The 19,905-nt window shown below is 36.9% G+C and overlaps 1 protein-coding gene across 3 annotated transcripts in view; it reads left to right on the forward strand.

Moving 5' to 3' along the window:
* Positions 1-19,905, forward strand: part of USP47 (ubiquitin specific peptidase 47) — a 107,705-nt gene that overhangs the window by 34,491 nt on the left and 53,309 nt on the right. For 2 of the 3 annotated variants that reach the window (XM_055142900.1, XM_004613597.3), the window contains 6 exons: positions 1,284-1,487; positions 5,140-5,253; positions 7,163-7,301; positions 11,113-11,209; positions 17,351-17,496; positions 18,328-18,407. In XM_055142900.1, the coding sequence (XP_054998875.1) occupies positions 1,284-1,487; positions 5,140-5,253; positions 7,163-7,301; positions 11,113-11,209; positions 17,351-17,496; positions 18,328-18,407 (780 nt within the window). The remainder of the gene's footprint in view (positions 1-1,283; positions 1,488-5,139; positions 5,254-7,162; positions 7,302-11,112; positions 11,210-17,350; positions 17,497-18,327; positions 18,408-19,905) is intronic. The other variant, XM_004613598.3, reaches the window with a different exon arrangement.

Consider the following 19,905-nt stretch of genomic DNA (forward strand, 5'->3'; position numbering starts at 1 on the left):
CCTTTTGGGGGATAGTGAGAAAAAACTCGTCAATTAAAAGGCCACTGTGCTTGATTTTGAGAGAAAGGAAGCAGTTTGCATATCAAATTAACTATTCTGGATTGAAGGAGAATAATGTTGGAAGAATTTAACATTCCTAATAAATTCAAGATTTAGGAACTGGCAGGCGGGCAGGACATTTACTTTGCCTGAGGCCAAACTGGGCTCAATCCCTGGGACCCCATATTAGTTCCCCGAAACCTCCTAGAAGTGATTCCTGAGTACAAAGCCAGGAGTAAGTCCTGAGCACTGCTGGGTGTGTGACCCAAAAATCAAGAATTAAGATTCTAATACAGAAATAAAAAGAGAGAGGGTTCTAGATTTTTTGAGAAGTTAGAAATTGTAAAATATGATGGATGTGTGAGGGAGGAAGAGGAAAGAAGTGATGAGAAAGAGGCTCGTCTCTGTTTCCAACAAATAAGATGATGGTACGTTCCATTGAGTCAGACATTATAGGAAAAGTAGGCCGCTTCTTCCACTAAAGTATCTGGTAAAATCTTCTGGCCCTATGGAAACTGAAGAGGAAAAGGAATGACTTTATAGCCTGAGGACTACCTTCTTAAAGAAAATCTTTAAAAATGATTGTCTTGATAATTACTGAGTTGTATACTAAATGGGAAAAAACAAGGAAAATTTGTGACTCTTAACTCTATTTAGTGATAGAAAAGTCTTTGTTGTTTTTTGTTCTTTTTCTACCTCTCCATTTGGAAAAGTTTGACAGCTTCTAACATTGATGGACTTTTGGATACTAGTCAGTGGATACATCAGGCTAGTTGCCTGTGTCCCTTAGTTATAAATTTTTCCATCTTACACAGTCCTTCCTACGTATCTATACTTTATCTTTTCAGTTTCCTCAGGAGACCCAGAAAATGCTTGGAATTGACTGTGTTAGTGTGGTAATGACTTATTTTTAAGAATCACATTTTGTTTCAATTAATAGTTGCTCAAGTTACCATCTTAATGACCTGTTGACCATTAACTTGCAGTTTTAAAAGATGACAGGAAATATCCAGCAGAATGACTGCTGATTCTTCAGATGCCTCAGTCTTTCCTGTCTCCAGTCTTTCCAGAGCAAACATGCATGTTTTTTATATTTCTGACATGTCCATGGGAGGTTTTCAGACATAACAAAACAGTAATACTAGCACAGAGAAGTTAATATTTTATGGATTTATTTAACATTTAATTATAGATATTGGCCAAATACAGTTATTTTTCTTTAAAGATTTTTTTTTTAATTTCAGATAGAAAATGCTGCTGAAGAACCTAGAGTTTTATGTATAATACAAGATACTACAAATTCAAAAACAGTGAATGAACGGATCACTTTAAATTTACCAGCTTCTACTCCACTCAGAAAGCTCTTTGAAGATGTGGCCAACAAAGTAGGCTACATAAATGGAACCTTTGATTTGGTGTGGGGAAATGAAATCAATACTGCTGATATGGTAAAAAATCTAGACCTTAATTATTTTCTCCTAAGTTGTTAATAGTATTACAGTTACTATATATTTTTCATTCCTTTTTCTTCATTCTGGATTCAATATTAGCTTATCCTAAAATTTGTATAATGTAATTTTCTCAAATTTTAAAATTTATGACTCATTTAAACTGCAGCAAAATTACCAGAATTAATGAAATGAAAGTTATATTTTTAAATGAAAATACAGGATGTAATATAAAATTTTATGGTCTAATTTTAAAAAAGAGAATACGGAAGGAAAAGGAGTGGAAGGATATATACCTCAGTGTATGTTAAAAATTATTATGTCCCAGAGTGGTAGGCCTCTGGTTAAGAAGGTTGGTAATACTGTAGCATCAACTTAAAGAATGTCCTAATCCAGTTAGAGATCTGTGTGCCAATAGGTAATTGCAATAACATATTTTTAAGTACTTTTTTTATTTGGGGGGTTGTTTTGATTTTGGGGTTTACCCAGCGGTGTTCAAGGATCATTCCTAGTAGTGCTGAGAGAACTGCATGCTCTACTGGGGATCAAACTTGGGTTGGCTACATGGAAGGCAAGTGCTTTAAACCCTGAACTCTCCTTGTCCCCCCCACCCCCGCCTTAAAAATTAATTTTTGAGACTAGAGCTATAGTACAGCAGGTAGGACACTTGCCTTACGTGTGACTGACTTCCGTTCGATTCCCCGAACCCTAAATGTTCCCTGATTCCTCCCTGGTGTGATCCCTGAGCACAAAGCTAGGAGTAACCCTTGAGCATCACTGGGTTTGTCAAAAAAAAGAACACAAAAAATTTGATTTGCTGTTGAGTGCCAAGCTTGGGCTCTGGGCTCAATGTAACCCGGGAGCAGAGATCTTCTGCCTGCTTCCCCCAATCTCTGGTGACCCAGGGGTCACACCTATAAGACTCCTGCTGTTACCAGATAATCTCATTGGTCACCCTCCAGGACTCACAGCTGCTTCTCCTGGAAGGGAACATAAAATGAAGCCCCCATAACCATGCCACCGGACTCCTCACGAGGGGTGCCCCAGAGGGGAGGCAGGTGAGAGCCCTCTCTGCCCCAAGGGACCCAGACCCAGCAGCCAACCTCCACTACCCCACCTCCGCCACACTCCAGGCTACTTTCCGTATGCTCAGGCCAAGCCTCACACATGAGTGAATGTATTCCTGGACCTCACAGCCACAAAGCGGCCGTGTGGCACATCATCATAAAGGGATATATATATACATGCATATATATATGTATACATATATATATATGTATACATATATATATATGTGTGCCTCTCGGAGAGCCCGGCAAGCTACAGAGAGTATCCCGCCCGAACAGAAAAGCCTTGCAAGCTCCCGGTGGCATATTCAATATGCCAAATACAGGAACAATAACAGTATCATTCCGCTCACCCTGAAAAGAGCCTACAACCATTGGGATAAACGAGTAAGGAGAGGCTGCTTAAAATCTCAGGGCTGGGATGAATGGAGATGGTACTGGTGCCTACTCAAGTAAATCTATGAACAATGGGATGACAGTGATACAGTGGTACAGTGAGTACCAAGAGGAGATCTTGATTGATTTTACATGGTGAAGGAAACTATTGAGTTAGATCTCATTTTTACTATTAGAGTGGAATTATAAACCATCTTTTTCATTTCCTGTCTCAATTTAGATTCACCTGTGTATTGCTATTAGAATAATCTTCATCTTAAGTAATAGTACTAATGTTACCTTCCAATCATATACCTTAATTGGGGCCAGAAGATAGCCCGAAGAACTAGAGCATGCACCTGGCATGTATAGGACCTTAAAATCTATTTTCACTGGTGACCCTTGAGGGCCGATGGCTCACAAGGCCTCCAGCACTGCTGGACCCAAGCAGTTCTGATTCCTGGACTGGAGCAGTGAACTGTTTAGCTGGGTTGGTCCAATATCACTTGAAAGAGTAATGGAACTTGCCGTTCACCTTGGGTGATTTCTCCTCTACTCTAATAAAAATAAAATAGGTTAGTTCTTTTCTCTGAAGTTGATCAGTAAAACTGGTAGTCCACAAGATAATCAGTATTTAATCTGAAAGGAGAAGCAGTACATATTCAGAAAATTTGAATACTTCCCATTAATATAGCACTGTAGCACTGTCGCCCCATTGTTCATCGATTTGCTCGAGTGGACACCAGTAACGTCTCCATTGTAAGACTTGTTACTGTTTTTGGCATATCAAATACGCCATGGGTAGCTTGCCAGGCTCTCTGAGAGGGATGGAGGAATCGAACCCGGGTAGGCCATGTGCAAGGTAAACTCCCTACGTGCTGTGCTATCAATTTAGTATTCTCGTTAATATAACTATGTAATTTATAGTTTTGCCTCCATGTTACGAGAATAGTTTAAGCAGTTTATTCAAGTCATACCTATATTTTACTTTTTAAGAATCCATACATGATGTTTCCTCATGCCATTTTATTGTTGTTTTTTTGCTTTCTGGGTCACACAGGGGTTACTCCTGGCTCATGCATTCAGGAATTACTCCTGGCGGTGCTCGGGGGACCATATGAGATGCTGGGAATCAAACCCAGGTCGGCTGTGTGCAAGGCAAACGTCCTACCTGGTGTGCTATCTCTCCAGCCCCCTCCTCATGCCATTTTAAAATGAATCTTTTTCTCTTTTTCCTCCTTTGTTCTCTCCATCACTTAACATAGTGTCTTTTTACTGTAACTTGTTATACATTGGTGTCTTTCCATGTGGTAAAATGACGTTCTATATGATAGGATTACTGTATAGACTAGGACCTCATAGTATGAATTGGTATTCTTCATAGATACGTACCACCAAACATTCCAGAAATACTAAATTATACCTAAAATCATTTAAAATAGCTCTGTATCAAGATTATGTATTTGTTTTCAATACCTATAATTGTTCTCAAGCACCCAGTTTTTATGTGTATTTATATATTTTGTACATTTCCACAAGTATACTCTTTTCACTTACTTACTTCACAGTGTTATATGTATGTCCATGAAAAACCCAATAGACTTATTAATTGAAATAAACTGTATTCCAGGTTTATCATCTGATCTTTTTAATTGCCACAGTTCTAAGAGACTCAAAAATCCAATCTGTTTTTTCACGTGGCTTCTCTTAGCTTCAGTCTTTGTGTGTCCGTTTTTTTTTTCATAGATTTCTGAGTCAAAGTCAAAATTGAGAGAGAGTTTTCATAAAGTGAATTATTTTATTTGCTTAATACTTGATTTGTGGCTGGAGCGATAGCACAGCAGGTAGGGCAACCTTGCCTTGCAGACGGCCAACCTAGGTTCGATTCCTCCATCCCTCTCAGAGAGCCTGGCAAGCTACTGAGAGTACCCCGCCCACACGGCAAAGCTGGCAAGCTACCTGTGGCATATTTGATATGCCAAAAACAGTAACAAGTCTCACAATGGAGACGTTACTGGTGTCGGCTCGAGCAAATTGATGAGCAACAGGATGACAGTGATACAGTGATACAGAATACTTGATTTGTACTTATTAACAGAATTTACCAGACAGTATTTTTAAAAACTCTGATTTGAATCCAATAAATGTAGATATGTGTCCATTTATTATAATTAGTGTTTCTTATAAACTATTTTGTTTTGTGTTTATAGGGTCCACTGGATCATACCAGTGACAAGTCTCTTCTTGATGCTAATTTTGAACCAGGAAAGAAGAACTTTCTGCATTTGACAGATAAAGATGGTGAACAGCCTCAGATACTGCTGGTAAACTAGAAAACCTAATTCCTGATTTTTATGCACTGTCATCTCCTACTTGGGAAGCAGTATTTTCAGGGAAAGGGATATATTTTGTAATTTAAATATAAAAAAATATTTTTACATTTTACGTTGCTATAGTAAATATACACGTTAATAGTGTACTGGGAAATTTATAGCACTATGACATCTATGTATGTATGTAGTATGCTGCTACAATGTGAACACAGGTTGCTGCCCTCAAAACTGTAATGAGTCTAAGGTGAATAAAAATGTTAAAAAAAGAAAAAAAAAGAGCTGCAGTTGTGTTTCACTAGTCCTTTCTTGGCTAAGCTTTCTCCAGGTTGCTATAAATGCTTTTTACACTTTTACCCAGAATTTTCAGTAGTTGGAAGGCAGGGAAAGATTATTGTCATTTTCATTTTCCTGTCCCATTACGTTAGAATGACTAGTTTATAAGTTACATGTTTTGTTCAATTTTTTTCAGTGTTTAGCCTAATTAATATTTTAGTAGAGTTTTCATTTATTCCAGCTGCCTTAAGCAATCATCTAATTTAGTAACTACAGTTTCAGGTATATTCTCTCAGAGAGTTTCTGACTTTTGAAGAGGTGGACATGTGTCCATCAGTTTATAATCTATGCTTTAAAATATTTTTTATGTATATTAAAAATTTTGGAGGTTTTTGATGTTCTTTTTAGCGTTCTCTACATTGCAGAGAACATGGGTTATAAAAGGTAGTAAAAATTTGTCTGGGTTATCTTGCAATCCAAAGCCTGAGGAAACTAAGACTTGGTTCAGAATCTTTTTCTTAAATGTGTCTCGAAAAGACCTTTTTTTATCTGGTGCTTTTCTTTGACAAGTGTTTTGTGATACAGTGTGCCAGGATAGTAAACAGTTAAGCATACGACATTCTTACTGAAAATATGTTCTCTGTTCGTTCTGTCTCATTTATTTTTATGACATACAAAATTTTAACTAATTTGAGATTGAAACCTAAATTAGCTATTTAGGGAATTTTGCGTTCACATTTTGGAAGCTCATATTTTAAAATGCGTGGTAATTACTGTTCAATACTATCTGAATTGTAGTGCTTATTATCACCTAAACTATTTTGATATATTTCCTAATAAATAGGGAATTTATCTTATACAAAATAGTAGGAAACTATGCATTTCATCTGACTATTAATGAGTATCTTCTATCTACCTCCTGGGAAAAGATATAAGAAAAGGATAGATTATTAATGGTATTTTTTATTTCGCAGTACCCAGAATCTTTGAAGTAAACAATTTTTTTTTTTTTTTTTTTTTGCTTTTTGGGTCACACCTGGCGATGCACAGGGGTTACTCCTGGCTTTGCACTCAGGAATTACCCCTGGCCGTGCTCAGGGGACCATATGGGATGCTGGGATTTGAACCCGGGTCGGCCGCGTGCAAGGCAAACGCCCTACCCGCTGTGCTATCTCTCCAGCCCCAAATTTTTGTTTTGTTTTTTGGTTTGGGGCCACATGTGGCAATGTTCAGGGATTACCCCTGGCTCTGCAGTCAGGAATTACTCCCTAGTAGTGTTCAGGAGATAGTATAGGATGCCGGAATAGAACTTGGGTGGCCACGTGCAAGGCAAGCACCCTACCCATTGTACTAGCACTTTGGCCCCTGGGATAAATAAAATTTAAAGGAGAATTAAAATTGAGACAGTAATAACATTGGAAGGATAACAACATATAGAGGGCATCATTTAAATATTCTAAAAGGCAATGGTGACTTTACATGCCTTTGAAATTCATAGTTACAACTGTAATAATACTGTTATTTTGATTTTTTTGCAGGTGTTTTTTGTCTTAACAATTAAACAGTTTTATTATTATTATTTTAGCATATTTGCTATCCACTGAATATTGGTTCTGCTGCATTTTAGGAGGATTCCAGTGCTGGGGATGACAATGTTCATGACAGATTTATAGGTCCACTTCCAAGAGAAGGTTCTGTGGGTTCTACCAGTGATTATGTCAGCCAAAGCTACTCCTATTCATCTATTTTGAACAAATCAGAAACTGGTAAGGTATATTATTGTTAATCTAGCTTTTAAAATATTAGTACATTGGAATTTGAGTTGGAATTTTCAGGATTTATGCATTAGAAAACTAAGATCTAGAATAAGATCACTAGTTAGCAGAAGCAAAGTTAGAGCTAGTATAAATTCCTTTTCATTAAGTAGTCATTTTACAGTATTGTTACTGTCGCAGTTTAGTGATAAACACCATTATGTTTTGAAAGAAAGTTTTTTTTATATAGTTTGTTTTGAATTAAATTTTAAAAGATTAGAAGTTGACTTACTCTGCAAAGAAATAACTATCTCCTTTTGGATTAAACCAGACTATAGGGCATACTTCCATTTTCAAGCAGACAGGGTAGGCTTGTTTCACCAGTGGTGCTACTAGACTGATTTTGCATTTGAAATTAATTACATAGTTTTTAATTTTTTTTTCAATTTTTTGAACTAGTGACATTAGTTGATTTGTTTTTCACACTTACCAAAGATTATCCATATATGTATGCATAATATTACCTAAAAATATAATCAGTATTTTTATGTATCACTTAATTTTACAACAGATCTTTGCACTGTTAACAGGCATACTTACGTCAAATGAATCTGGGTTTTAGAGAATCCGTTGATGTCACAATTTGGTGTTTTGTGCTAGGTTTGACTTTAGAACGCTTACTGTAGAACTTTAAAAGCTATTATTTTACATACTACATGCCAAATACATAGTAGAAGGAAAACTAGTTACATTGCAGTTTATTCTAATATGCTCTCTAATTGACTATAATCTGTGATTAAGAATAATTTCATAATTTATACAGGCTTATGGTATATGTTTTGTAAACAGCATGATCCTTTTTATGTTTGGTAATTTAGATGGTCTATATCACCATATCACAGATTTATTGCATCAAACTAGCAAGAATATAAAAGTGAAAAATTATTTTTTATTTCAGACTATGAGTTGGTAAAGCTGTTTTTTATTATACAGTATTGGTTTTGAATTTTCACAATTTAAACTCTAGATTCCAAGGTAATAATTCTCAAAATATTAGTATTTAAATACTCTGGAATGGGCTGGATAAAAATGCATTTTTGTAGTAGATATATTTTAAATAATCACCTTAGATACATTGAGATGAAATTATTTGAGAAAGTTTGGGTTTACCAAATCAGAATTGTTGAAGCATTTGTTCTGTGTTCTGACAACCAGTTGAGTCATTTATGCAAGAAGTATTCCGATTGCTCTTGTTTGTGGGGAAGGATATGTTTACATGAACTACGAAGGAATAAAATGCTTTACTTCTCATAATCAGGCTAAATAGCATACATGTTTGTGTTACTTGTAAGTTCTGTGCATCTGTTCTTGTAGTAGGGTAGAGTGATAAATCAGATTCCACTTTCCATAGTCTGATGAGGAAAACAGGTCATTGCAGAACAGTGAGATACAGGTTCTCATATGGATGAAAGCAGGGTGTTATGAGAACAATTACAGGTTGGTCATGGTTAGGAGTTGAGTATTTAAAAATAAAGATTGAAAGGCATTTGATACCAAAGTTTGAGTCCAGAGTGAAAGTTGGGTAGCTACTTTGTCTTTATTTATATCCATCTAAGTAAATATAGTATAAAGAAAGTATCTCTTTTCCTCAGCTGATATTTGTGGTCCTTTCATTATAAAGTTGTTCACAGCAATTGCTTACATTCAACATTTTAATGGGCGGAGTGATAGCACAGCGGGTAGGGTGTTTGCCTTGCATGTAGCCAGCCCGGGTTCAATTCTTCCACCCCTCTCGGAGAGCCTGGCAAGCTACCTGTGGCTTATTTAATGTGCCAAAAACAGTAACAAGTCTCACAATGGAAACGTTACTGGTGCCCGCTCGAGCAAATCGATGAGCAATGGGATGACAGTGACAGTAATAGTGGTTCAACATTTCAATACCAATCCCACTATCACTACACCTTCCCACGACCATTATTTCAAATTTTCCCACCACCACCCAAGCCTGTCTCACAGGCAGATGCTAAATAATTTATTTTGTATTGTTTTGTTATGAATAGTATGAGATATCTTGTGGCCACAAAAGCGGCCGAGGGCTCATGAAATTATAAAATATTTTAGATATTTGGGGTCCGGGGGCATCTTTGCTGAGTGCTGCTCTCTTCTGAGATTCATTTGTGAGACTCTTAATCATGGCCATTAATGCACTTAAATGGTGCCCAGAGGCAGTTCTTAGGCGTGAATGCTAGGAAACCAGAAGGCGAGTTTCCTAGCAGTCATATGGGGGGAGGTTGCCCATCCCCAACTTTGTGAAGCCTGGAGCTTTGGGTCACTGGCCCAGAATACCTGGGTTTTTCCAGCTGATTCATTCTCATGTGTGGGGGACTCGGAATGAGCCTGTGAATGTTGGCTGTGAGCATAGCGGCGATTGTGTTCTTGCAGCTGCCAGGGTTCATTTGGAGCAAGCGGAGAGACACACCTTACCCCCTCCGAGGTGCCTGGTAAAATCAGCTTTTGCACGGGATGCAGAGACATCTCTGCAGTGTGCTGCTCTCCTCCGAGATTCATTTGTGAATCTCTGAATCATGGCCATTAATGCACTTAAATGGCATGCTTTTGATCTCTTTCAGGATTTATATTTATGGGTCTCTGAAGCAAGTCCAATAAATAGCTGAGCTGGAGGTGGTTTGTGGCCATGATTACCACATACCTGTCTTTTAGCCACTTAATTTTTCAGGAAACTTGGTCCCAAGTTGTTGGGGTCCGACAAGAGGCACAGTGGTAATTTTGGGCTACCAGGAAACCTGAAAACACCATTAGGCTGCTAATGCACTCGCCCTGCAGGTACAGGTGGACCTGCTAGATGGCACCATACTAACCCCCCCACCCCCCACACACACACCCTCCCATATGTAGTGCATATAATTTTAAAGGGATCTATTTTTAAAGTTATTTTGAATCACTGTGAATTTCAAGTTACAAAACTTGAAATGATTGTGTTTTAGTTAGATAATACTTCATCAATACCATTCCCTTCACCAGTGCCCACTTCCCTCCATTTGCCTCAGATTTCCTTCTCCCAACCTTCTCAGTGGCAGGCAATTTTTCCTTCCATCATACCCAATGACAGTGTTCCTCTCTGACCTATTCCTTACCCCAACCTCACCCTTTCATTCCAGTTTTAGCTTCTATGAAGAACCACTTCTCATGCCCTTCCTTTCTATTGCCTTTGGGCATTTGTTATTCCTTTACTATGTTTCTTTATAATCCCCCATATGAGAGATCATTTTGTGTCTGTTCCTCTCCCTCTAACTTCACTCAGCATGGTGCTATCCAGATCCATTTACCTAAGCAGCAAATTGTATGACTTCATTTTTTCTTACAGCTGAGTATTTCCTTGTATGTATGTACAGTAGTTTCTTTATCCAGTCATCTGTTCTTGGATGCTTGAGTTGTTTTCAGATTTTGGCTATTGTGAATAGTACTGCAATGAACATAGAAGTGCAGAGGTCTTTTCTGTATTACATTCTTGGACGCTTAGGGTATATTTTGAGGAGTGAAATTGCTGTATTGTTCGAAAGCTTAATTCCTTTTTTTTTTTTTTTTTAGAAATATCCATATTGTTTTCCCAAAAGGCTAGACCAGTCAACATTGCCACCAGCAGTGAATAAGTGTGAAAAAGGATTTTTATATGTATTGTTTGTTAATAAAAGTAATTTTCAGGCACTAACTTTAACTTCTTAAATTTTACACTTTATTGATTCTTATTTAAAAGTTTTCATTTAAATATTGATTTATGTATATTTGTGTTTTCTTTTTAAAGGATATGTGGGATTAGTAAACCAAGCAATGACTTGCTATTTGAATAGCCTTTTGCAGACACTTTTTATGACTCCAGAATTTAGGAATGCACTATATAAGTGAGTATTCAAAATATTGTTTAAATTAAACTGAATTAGGAATAAAACTACAGAGTTTAACTAATAAAATACAATAAATTAGAATGAAATCTAACTTACCTTCTTGTACTTATTTGTAATGTTCAGAGGCATTATTTTATGAAACATGTTGAACAGTATATATGAAAAAGATCATGATGAAAGACTGGCATATTAAAAAGTTGTGGAGATGGGGCCAGAAAAGTAGTATAACCACTTCACTGCCAACCCAGGTTTAATCCCTGGCACTCACTATCTGTGGTACCGAACATTTGTAGAAATGACCCCTGAGCCTAGAACCAGGAGAAACTTCTGGGCACTGCCAGGTGTGGACCCTCCACCCCCCCCCCACATGCAATTTTTGTGTGTGTGTGAGAAGAGAATTAGGAGAGCATAGACATAAAAATTATTTTATCACCTTCCTCAGAGCTTTAGCATATTTTTTAAAGAAATATTTCATTTGTTTTTTGAGATAGTCTGAATATATAAACCATATCGTTTCCACTTCAGTTTAATAAAGTTGTCATTTTAAATTTCCTTCCTTCCTTCTTCCCTCTCTCCCTTTTTCCCCTCCCTTTCTTCCTTCTTCTTTTATTTGAAACTTACTTAGAAAGATGTGAGGGAAGTGAAAAGGAGAATTTGGTGTTCAAGAGAGAATACCGACTTCTCCAGAGTAGAAATAGGCAAAGACTGTTTATCAATTACATAGATACAAACATATCTATGTAATTGATAAATTACATAGATACGTTTGTACATAGGCAATTACATAGGCAAAGACTATGTATCAATTACATAGATACAAACGTATCTATGTAATTGATACGTTTTCAAGGGAGAACATGGACTTGAAGAGCATGCCAATTTGCTAGTTTATTTTCAAATTAAACTATAATGCAATTGTTCTTTATGAAAAGTGTGAATGTGTTTCTAAAAGACAATAGATGATTGAAAATTCCTTGTGGAGAAAGAATTTATTTAAATAAATCCTGAGGTCAAACATTTATTTTTGTATATATATCCTATTATCCATTTATATAACCGTGCTTTGTTTCTTTAAACTATGTATAAAACTTTAATTTTTGTGAGGCATTTTAAAGAATAGAGAAAGACTCATCCTGTTTTGCATTACTTTTGAGTAACATCTTTGAAATGACTTTAAATTTGTAAAGTATTTTTAAAGAAAATTTTAATAATACAGTATTTTTCAAATAATGTTACTATTACATTCATAAAAATTTGTCATGTGAGCTTGTAAAAGTTGACGTTTTTTATTCAACAAGTATTTGTCATTCTAATGTTCATATACTAAGCAGTTCATGATTAGAAAGATGCTTTGAGTAATTTACGGTCTTTTTACAGTAGTAGTAAATTGTATGCGTGATACAGTTTAACACTTAAGGGCAACCAAATGTCATTGAGTTTAAAGAGGAAGGAGATTACTGAAATTTGGAAAAGTAACTTATCAGAGAAGGTCAGACTAGAAGTAGGTCAGTGAAACCAGATATAGATGACCAAGTTGAGAAGGAAGGACATTGCAGACAGACCGTTCAAGCAAAAATGACTAATAATAAGTGTTGTCTAAATGTTTGTTATTTCTATCAGACACTGTTCTGAGCACTATACATAAAAACTCACTCAATTCTTTTTTTTTTAATTTTTATTAGTGAATCACCATGAAATACAGTTACAAACTTACGAACTTTCATGTTTGCATTTTGTTTACATCCCTCCACCAGTGCCCATTCTCCTCCACCAATGTTCCCAAAAACTCACTCAAGTTAACTGTTTGTATTCACATTTTATAAAGGAGGTAACTGAGAAGGCATAGAGAGATAAGTACTTTGCTAGAAGCCATGATACTAGAAGTAGCATACCCAGTAGGTGCAGAATCCATTACCCATTGTGCCTATATTGTAGTTGATGCTAATAAGTGTATATTGCAACAGCCCCAGGGTATCCAGAGTAGTTTGTCAGAGTACTGAAAGTGGTGGTTAATAGATAAGTCTAAATCCTGTTCTCAGAACTGGAACAAATGAGTTCTACATGATATGTCTGCTTTAGCACATATTACATATAAAGGAATTTAATTAACCGTGGTGATAAAGATTTTTTTTTTATTTTCTTGGGGTGAGGGGTTTGGAATACTTTGAGGGTCCTAAGCAGGGCCCTGAAGGTCTGGGATTCTTCTAGCAATTTTTGGCCACCCAGCAATTCAGCACAAAGGTCTGTGGATGCAATGCTCTTCAGGCCCTAATTCTAGGCATTACCCAGGCCACTGCAGCAATGTTACGGGACCTCCAGAGTCACAGTCCACAATGCTCGGAGCCTTGGGGTTGGCTTTACCCTGCTTATGGATTATGTGGTGCTGGGAATCAAACCACGGTTGGCCACATATAAGGCATGTGCTTTAACTCCTACATCTTTTCAGCCCTTAACCATGAGGGTTTTTTTTGTTTGTTTGGTTTTTTATGGGGTGTGGATTTGGGGCCACAGTCATTGGTGCTCAGGAACAGTTCCTGACTACTTAGCAATGACTCCTGGCAGAGTTCAGGGAGACCACATGTGGTGCCATGGGTTGAACAAGTCAACTGTGTGCAAGGCAAGTGTCTCCTAAATTGTCTCTCTGGCTCTATTAATTATGAGTTTTGATATGCTGAAACCAGTCTGTAAACCCCTAAAACCGAAGAACAGAGAGTGTAGCCAGAGCTATTCATTCAGCAAGTTTATGTTAACTATTTGCTTTGTGGTAAGTACTTGATAGATACATAGATAATGGTGGTGATGAAGAGAGTTCCTCCTTCAGCCATTCCATAGAGGATTCTATGTAATTGAGCTTATTTCTCATAGTCCTACATGCTATGAAGAAAATTAAGTAGGGTGGAGGTAGTATGGTGAGTAGTAAGGAAGGGCCTGTCTTAGGAAATATTGTCTGAATAGATATACTAGGAATCAGTCCTGTGAAAATCTGTGGGAAGAATGTTCACACAGAAAAAAGCTGCAAATGCAAAGAACTTTGAGGAGCAAAAAATCCCACCATCCTGGGGCTGGAGAGATAATACAGTGGGGTAAAGCACTTACCTTGCACATGCCCAAACTGAGTTTTATCCACATGTAGTCCTCCAGGCTTCCCCAGCAGTGATCCCTGCACTCGGAGCCAGGATTAAGCCCTGTGTGTATAACAAAATTTTTTTTCCACTGTGGATTAAGGATGTGGCCTAGCAGTTGAATACTTACACTGTGTGTATGAGGCCCTTGGTTCAGTTCCTGGCACCAAAATTTTTTTTTATTGTAACAGGAGCCAAGTGAGGATGGGGAGTGAGACATAAATTTAGAGAGGAAGGCTAGATGCTTTGGAGATTGTTAGAAGAGTGAAGTTTACTGCAGATGAGGAAGCAAAGCTTGAGAGCACCAATAATGTTTCATCATACCCTAAGAAAGGGTCTGTTCCTTAAGAAGTCTGCACCTCTCTGAACTAAGAGAAGCTAAGACTAGCATGAAAGTATAAGGTTCTATTTTTTTTTCTTTATTTGTTGTATATTAGGCAACAGAGAACATGCCACATTGGATTTGGAGGCATGTAAGTGATAAGTACATAATTTTAGGAAAGTGTATGTATTGCAGCATGCAGGATTGATTTGAAAGATGGAGAACTCAGAAGCATCTTGTTACTAAATGAGGTTGTAATGGTTAAGGATCAGCATGAAGGTGGTCGTTATGGTTATGACATTGTAGATCAGCTATTTATAAGACTTACTAACGAATTTTAATTTGTAGTAAAGGAGTGTGAAGAATCCAGTATGGTGCCAAACGTTTCTTAATTTTGGTGGCTGGTGAAGCAAAGTATCATAAAGATTTAATACCCTTGACGGTACTTGTATCAGAAATAAAGATCTGTTGAGAATTACTGGGATGAGATAGTTTGGGCTACTCACATGAGCATGGTAGTATTGGGGCCCAACAGGTTTTACCCCCGAAGTGCTCAGGGTGCTGAGGGACATTGTGGCTTCAGCATCCGGCTTGTGCTGTAGCACGGGGTGGAGGTGGCCGTGCTGTGCCAGCGATAGGACTCGGAGCCTATTGTGTGACATGTATTCATTCCAGCTCCTTAAACTGTCTCTGGCCTTGAGAATTTAGTTATTCCTCCTCACTGGTAAATTTCCCATGAAAGAAGAGCATTTAAAAATTTGACTTTTGTGTTCCTTCACAGCTACCAGGAAAATTTTAGATCCTATAATGTCGATTTTAATTCCTTTCTACTAAGGAAAGTAACAATAACTCCTCCTTGCCTCGTAGATAACAAATAGAATACAATTTACTTTCACTCCCTCAGGACTTCCTTATAAAAATCTTTACTCTTTTTCTGATGTCTGTTTTTTCCCTCTGTGCTTCTGTAGCCAATCCCTAGCTCTCTAGCCTGTCAAAAGATGGGCAAGATCATTAGGCTGCAATTTCTCAGCCTTATAATAAAAGTGAAATATAAAATAAGAAAAGTACTAAATAGTTTACCAAAGCATCCTAACACAAGAAAAATATAAACCCATTATTTGTAAACTGCAGCAGAAGAAATAAATGCTCCAGCTTTCTTTCAGAACTAAAGTCTTTAGTGAGGAAATAAAAAATAACCTTACTGCTAGCTTAAGATACAGAAAATATTAGTGTTGTTATTAAATATTCTTCATTGTTTTATTTTTCTGTAGAATCACTTTAAGGGCTTTTGTGGTTAGATGTTCAGCTTTAGCTTCCCAATCATTTTTCCCCCATATGACAATTTAAGTTTTTTCAGTTAGGAAATTGATAATAAGATAATTCCTGAAGCTAGAGTTAGACTAGTCTGTGTTTCTTAAAAGTTTGTGAAGATAAAAAACCTTAACTGCATTATTTTATTTACTCTGTTCCAGTTTAGAAATTTTTTGAGGGGCCTGGGATACGGCTTAAGTCGTACGGTATACATGCTTTTGATATGACTTGGATGCTCAAGGCCTTGTGTTTAGGCCCTTGGATCTCCAAGTATTATAGGGTATAGCCCTGGTGAATTACTAATCAGTGCCAGGTCTGAAAGTGCCAGGAGTGACTTCCCCAAAATTATTACAGAAAATTTCAACCATTAGAAGTAGATAAATTGTATATAATGAATTCTCTTTATACATCACCCCACTTTGAATAGTAACAAGTCATCACTTTTTTTGGTCTGTAACCTTCTACTTCAATAATTTGGAAGCATAGGGACTGGAGCAATAGCACAGCGGATAGGGCATTTGCCTTGAACATGGCCAACCTGGGTTCGATTCCCAGTATCCCATATGGTCCCCTAAGCACCACCAGGAATAATAGTAATTCCTGAGTGCATGAGTGCTTGAGCCAGGAGTAACCCCTGTGCATTTTTCAAAAAAAAAAAAAATGGAAGCATAACCTCTATAATATCATCTGTAAACTATAATTCAGGTTAATGGTAATATTTCTGATTGTCTCATAATTTTAAACAATCTGTTAAAATCAGAATCCATACAAGAACTATTGATTTTGACTAATGGCACTTTTTTTTTTTTTGGTCACACCCGGCTATGCACAGGGATTGTTCCTGGTGGTGTTCAGGGGACCTTATGGGATGCTGGGAATTGAACCCAGGTCGGCCACGTGCAAGGCAAATGCCCTACCCTCTGTGCTATCACTCTAGCCCCTTTGACTAATGGCTCTTAATTTACTTATTCCGCTTTTAGTCTTTTACCTTTCTATCTTGTATATTTATAATCCTTGAAAATATACAAGGTGAAAACTGATGTAATTTGTTGTTATTTTCCAGCTTTGGGTTTTGATATTTGAATACCGTAGCGTAATTTAATATATTGTTCTTTTATTCCCTGACTTTTTGGCAAATCAACAGTCTTGATCAGTTAAATTTGAGAATGACTTTAAAATGAGCCTCTTTCATTTTGTTGTCCTTTATGTTTTTTCTTATTAATGTTCTTATAATGTAGGAATGAAAGACTTGTTAGATGTTAGTAGATTCGGTTATTACATAAACTCAGTATAGCCTCCTTGACTTAAAGTTTAATGTTGGTAATTATACTTTAAGGAATAAAAATACTTTGCAAATAATTTTCAAACATTTTCTTCCAATAGGTGGGAATTTGAAGAATCTGAAGAAGATCCAGTGACAAGTATCCCATACCAACTTCAAAGACTTTTTGTTTTGTTACAAACCAGCAAAAAGAGAGCTATTGAAACCACAGATGTTACAAGGAGCTTCGGATGGGATAGTAGTGAGGGTACTAATTTTCTTTTAATAGTATTTCTCATAAAGGAATCTGGAACACAATATTACAAATAGCATAACAGAATTAACTTTTTACCTTAAATCTTTTTGTTGGTATTTAATAACTTATGTTTAAATTTTAAGCTCTGAGATAAATTTATGGTTAATACAAATTTCATTATGTTTGATTATACTCTTTATCTACTTAGAAGTAAAAAATTTAAAGTTGTGTATATGTATATATTTTTTGCTGTTTGGGTCACACCCAGTGATGCACAGGGGTTACTCCTGGCTCTGTACTTAGGAATCACTCCTGGAGGTGCTCAGGGAACCATATGGGATGCTGGGAATCGAACCCGGGTTGGCGAGTGCAAAGGCCAACCCAATGGGCTATCACTGCAGCCCCTGTTGCATATTTCTTAAAACACATTTTTGGGGCTGGAGCAATAGCACAGTGGGTAGGGCATTTGCCTTGCACGCGACCGACCCGGGTTCGATTCCCAGCATCTCGTATGGTCCCCTGAGCACCTCCAGGGGTAATTCCTGAGTGCAGAGCCAGGAGTAGCCCCTGTGCATCGCCAGGCTTGACCCAAAAAGCAAAAAAAAAAAAAAAAAAAACAACACATTTTTAACTCTATAGTAAAAGATTAAAAAATAGCAAATATAGTGGCAAAAAATATACTTATAAAATGCTTTTGATTCCTGTTTTCCCATTTTTGTGATGAATGTACATTTTGTTTTTAAAATTTAGTATTATTTTATATAGACTTTTCTGTCTTTCTGACATTTGAAGTGAATTGAGTTTTATTACTTTAAATATTTTACTGTACTTTTCTTAAAATAGCTTGGCAGCAGCATGATGTACAAGAACTGTGCAGAGTCATGTTTGATGCTTTGGAACAGAAGTGGAAGCAAACAGAACAGGTAATTTTATTTAAAATGAGGAATTAAGTCTTATAAATCTTGTCTCTTAACTTCGAAAACTATGTATATGTACAGAGACACCTGTATCACTGTCATCCCATTGCTCATCGATTAGCTCGAGCGGGCACCTGTAACACCTCCATTGTGAGACTTGTTTCTGTTTTTGACATATCGAATACGCCACAATAGCTTGCCAAGCTCTGCTGTGCGGGCAGGATACTCTCGGTAGCTTGCTGGGCTCTACGAGAGAGGTGAAGGAATCGAACCCAGGTCGGCCATGTGCAAGGCAAATGCCCTACTTGCTGTGCTATCGCTCCAGCCTAGACACCTTTATGTAAATCAAATATTTAAGTAAATTAGGTGATATACTCTGTAATGTACTATCTATATGTTAAGGATTATCATCCTTTTTAATGAAATCATATTTTTGACACGTAGGCCCTTTATTAATTCAATCCTATTCTTAACCAACGAAAAGAGAAATTGTTTAAAGTGGGGAGAAGACTAGCTGTGTCATTGGTGCAGCCAGCCTTACAAAATTCAAACAGTCAAATCAATTCCTTCACAACTACATCCATTGGAGATAGTTGCACATAATGCAACAATGACTGCATGCAATAGGGCTTCCTGGCCTTTTTATTTAAGTACGATATCACCTTACCCTTGACTCCTATGACAAAAGCTATTCTTTACTAATGTACATACATGTTAAAAACTGAGGCTGGAATATTTATAAAGCTGTGGTCATAGAATGATAAGCACTCAGCAAGTAACTTTAATGGATAGCACTGAAGTTAAGATAATCTGTTCTTCCCAAGTGGGACACTTTCGATGGCTTCACAAGTTAGGCATTATAAATCTATCTTAAACATTTTTTGTCTAGAGGACTGCCTGACCTTGGGTTTTTTTTATTAGGGGAATAATGATTTTCCACAGTTAGAATGAGGAGTAAAGCTAAACTAGTAGGGCTTAAAACCCAGTACAGAATGGTATTTATACTGAAGGTAATAGTAGGGGATCACAGGGGCTTATAAAGAAAAGTGTCTCTAGAGGTGCCTGAAAATTTTGCTATATGGTTGGAATAGTTTCAATGGTGTGGACCAGAGTTTTTCAAACTTTCAGATTGTAGTCTAGTCACGGGTTATTAAATAAGTTTAATGAGTGTATACTAGCACTTAAAACATTGAAAAATACAGAGGAAACTATAAGAGCATTGTGAAAGTGAGGGTAACTTGTGAGGCTTTTGTTACAGCTAAATATTCTACCCACCTCGGTTTGCAATACAGGTACTGAAAGGCTATCCTGTATATCGATTTACTTACTTCCAGCACTCAGTTCTTGTCCAGAATGATCATTTCCAACTATCACTGTCCTAGTTGTCCCTTCTGAATTTTTTACTTTTCTTTTGTTTTTAACATTATTTTAATTCAATTTTATTTTTATAAAGTAGTTCACAATATTTGATTACATTTAATATTAAAACACCAATTCCACCACC

Source organism: Sorex araneus, chromosome 6 (assembly GCF_027595985.1).
Source record: "Sorex araneus isolate mSorAra2 chromosome 6, mSorAra2.pri, whole genome shotgun sequence".
Lineage (NCBI taxonomy): Eukaryota > Metazoa > Chordata > Mammalia > Eulipotyphla > Soricidae > Sorex > Sorex araneus.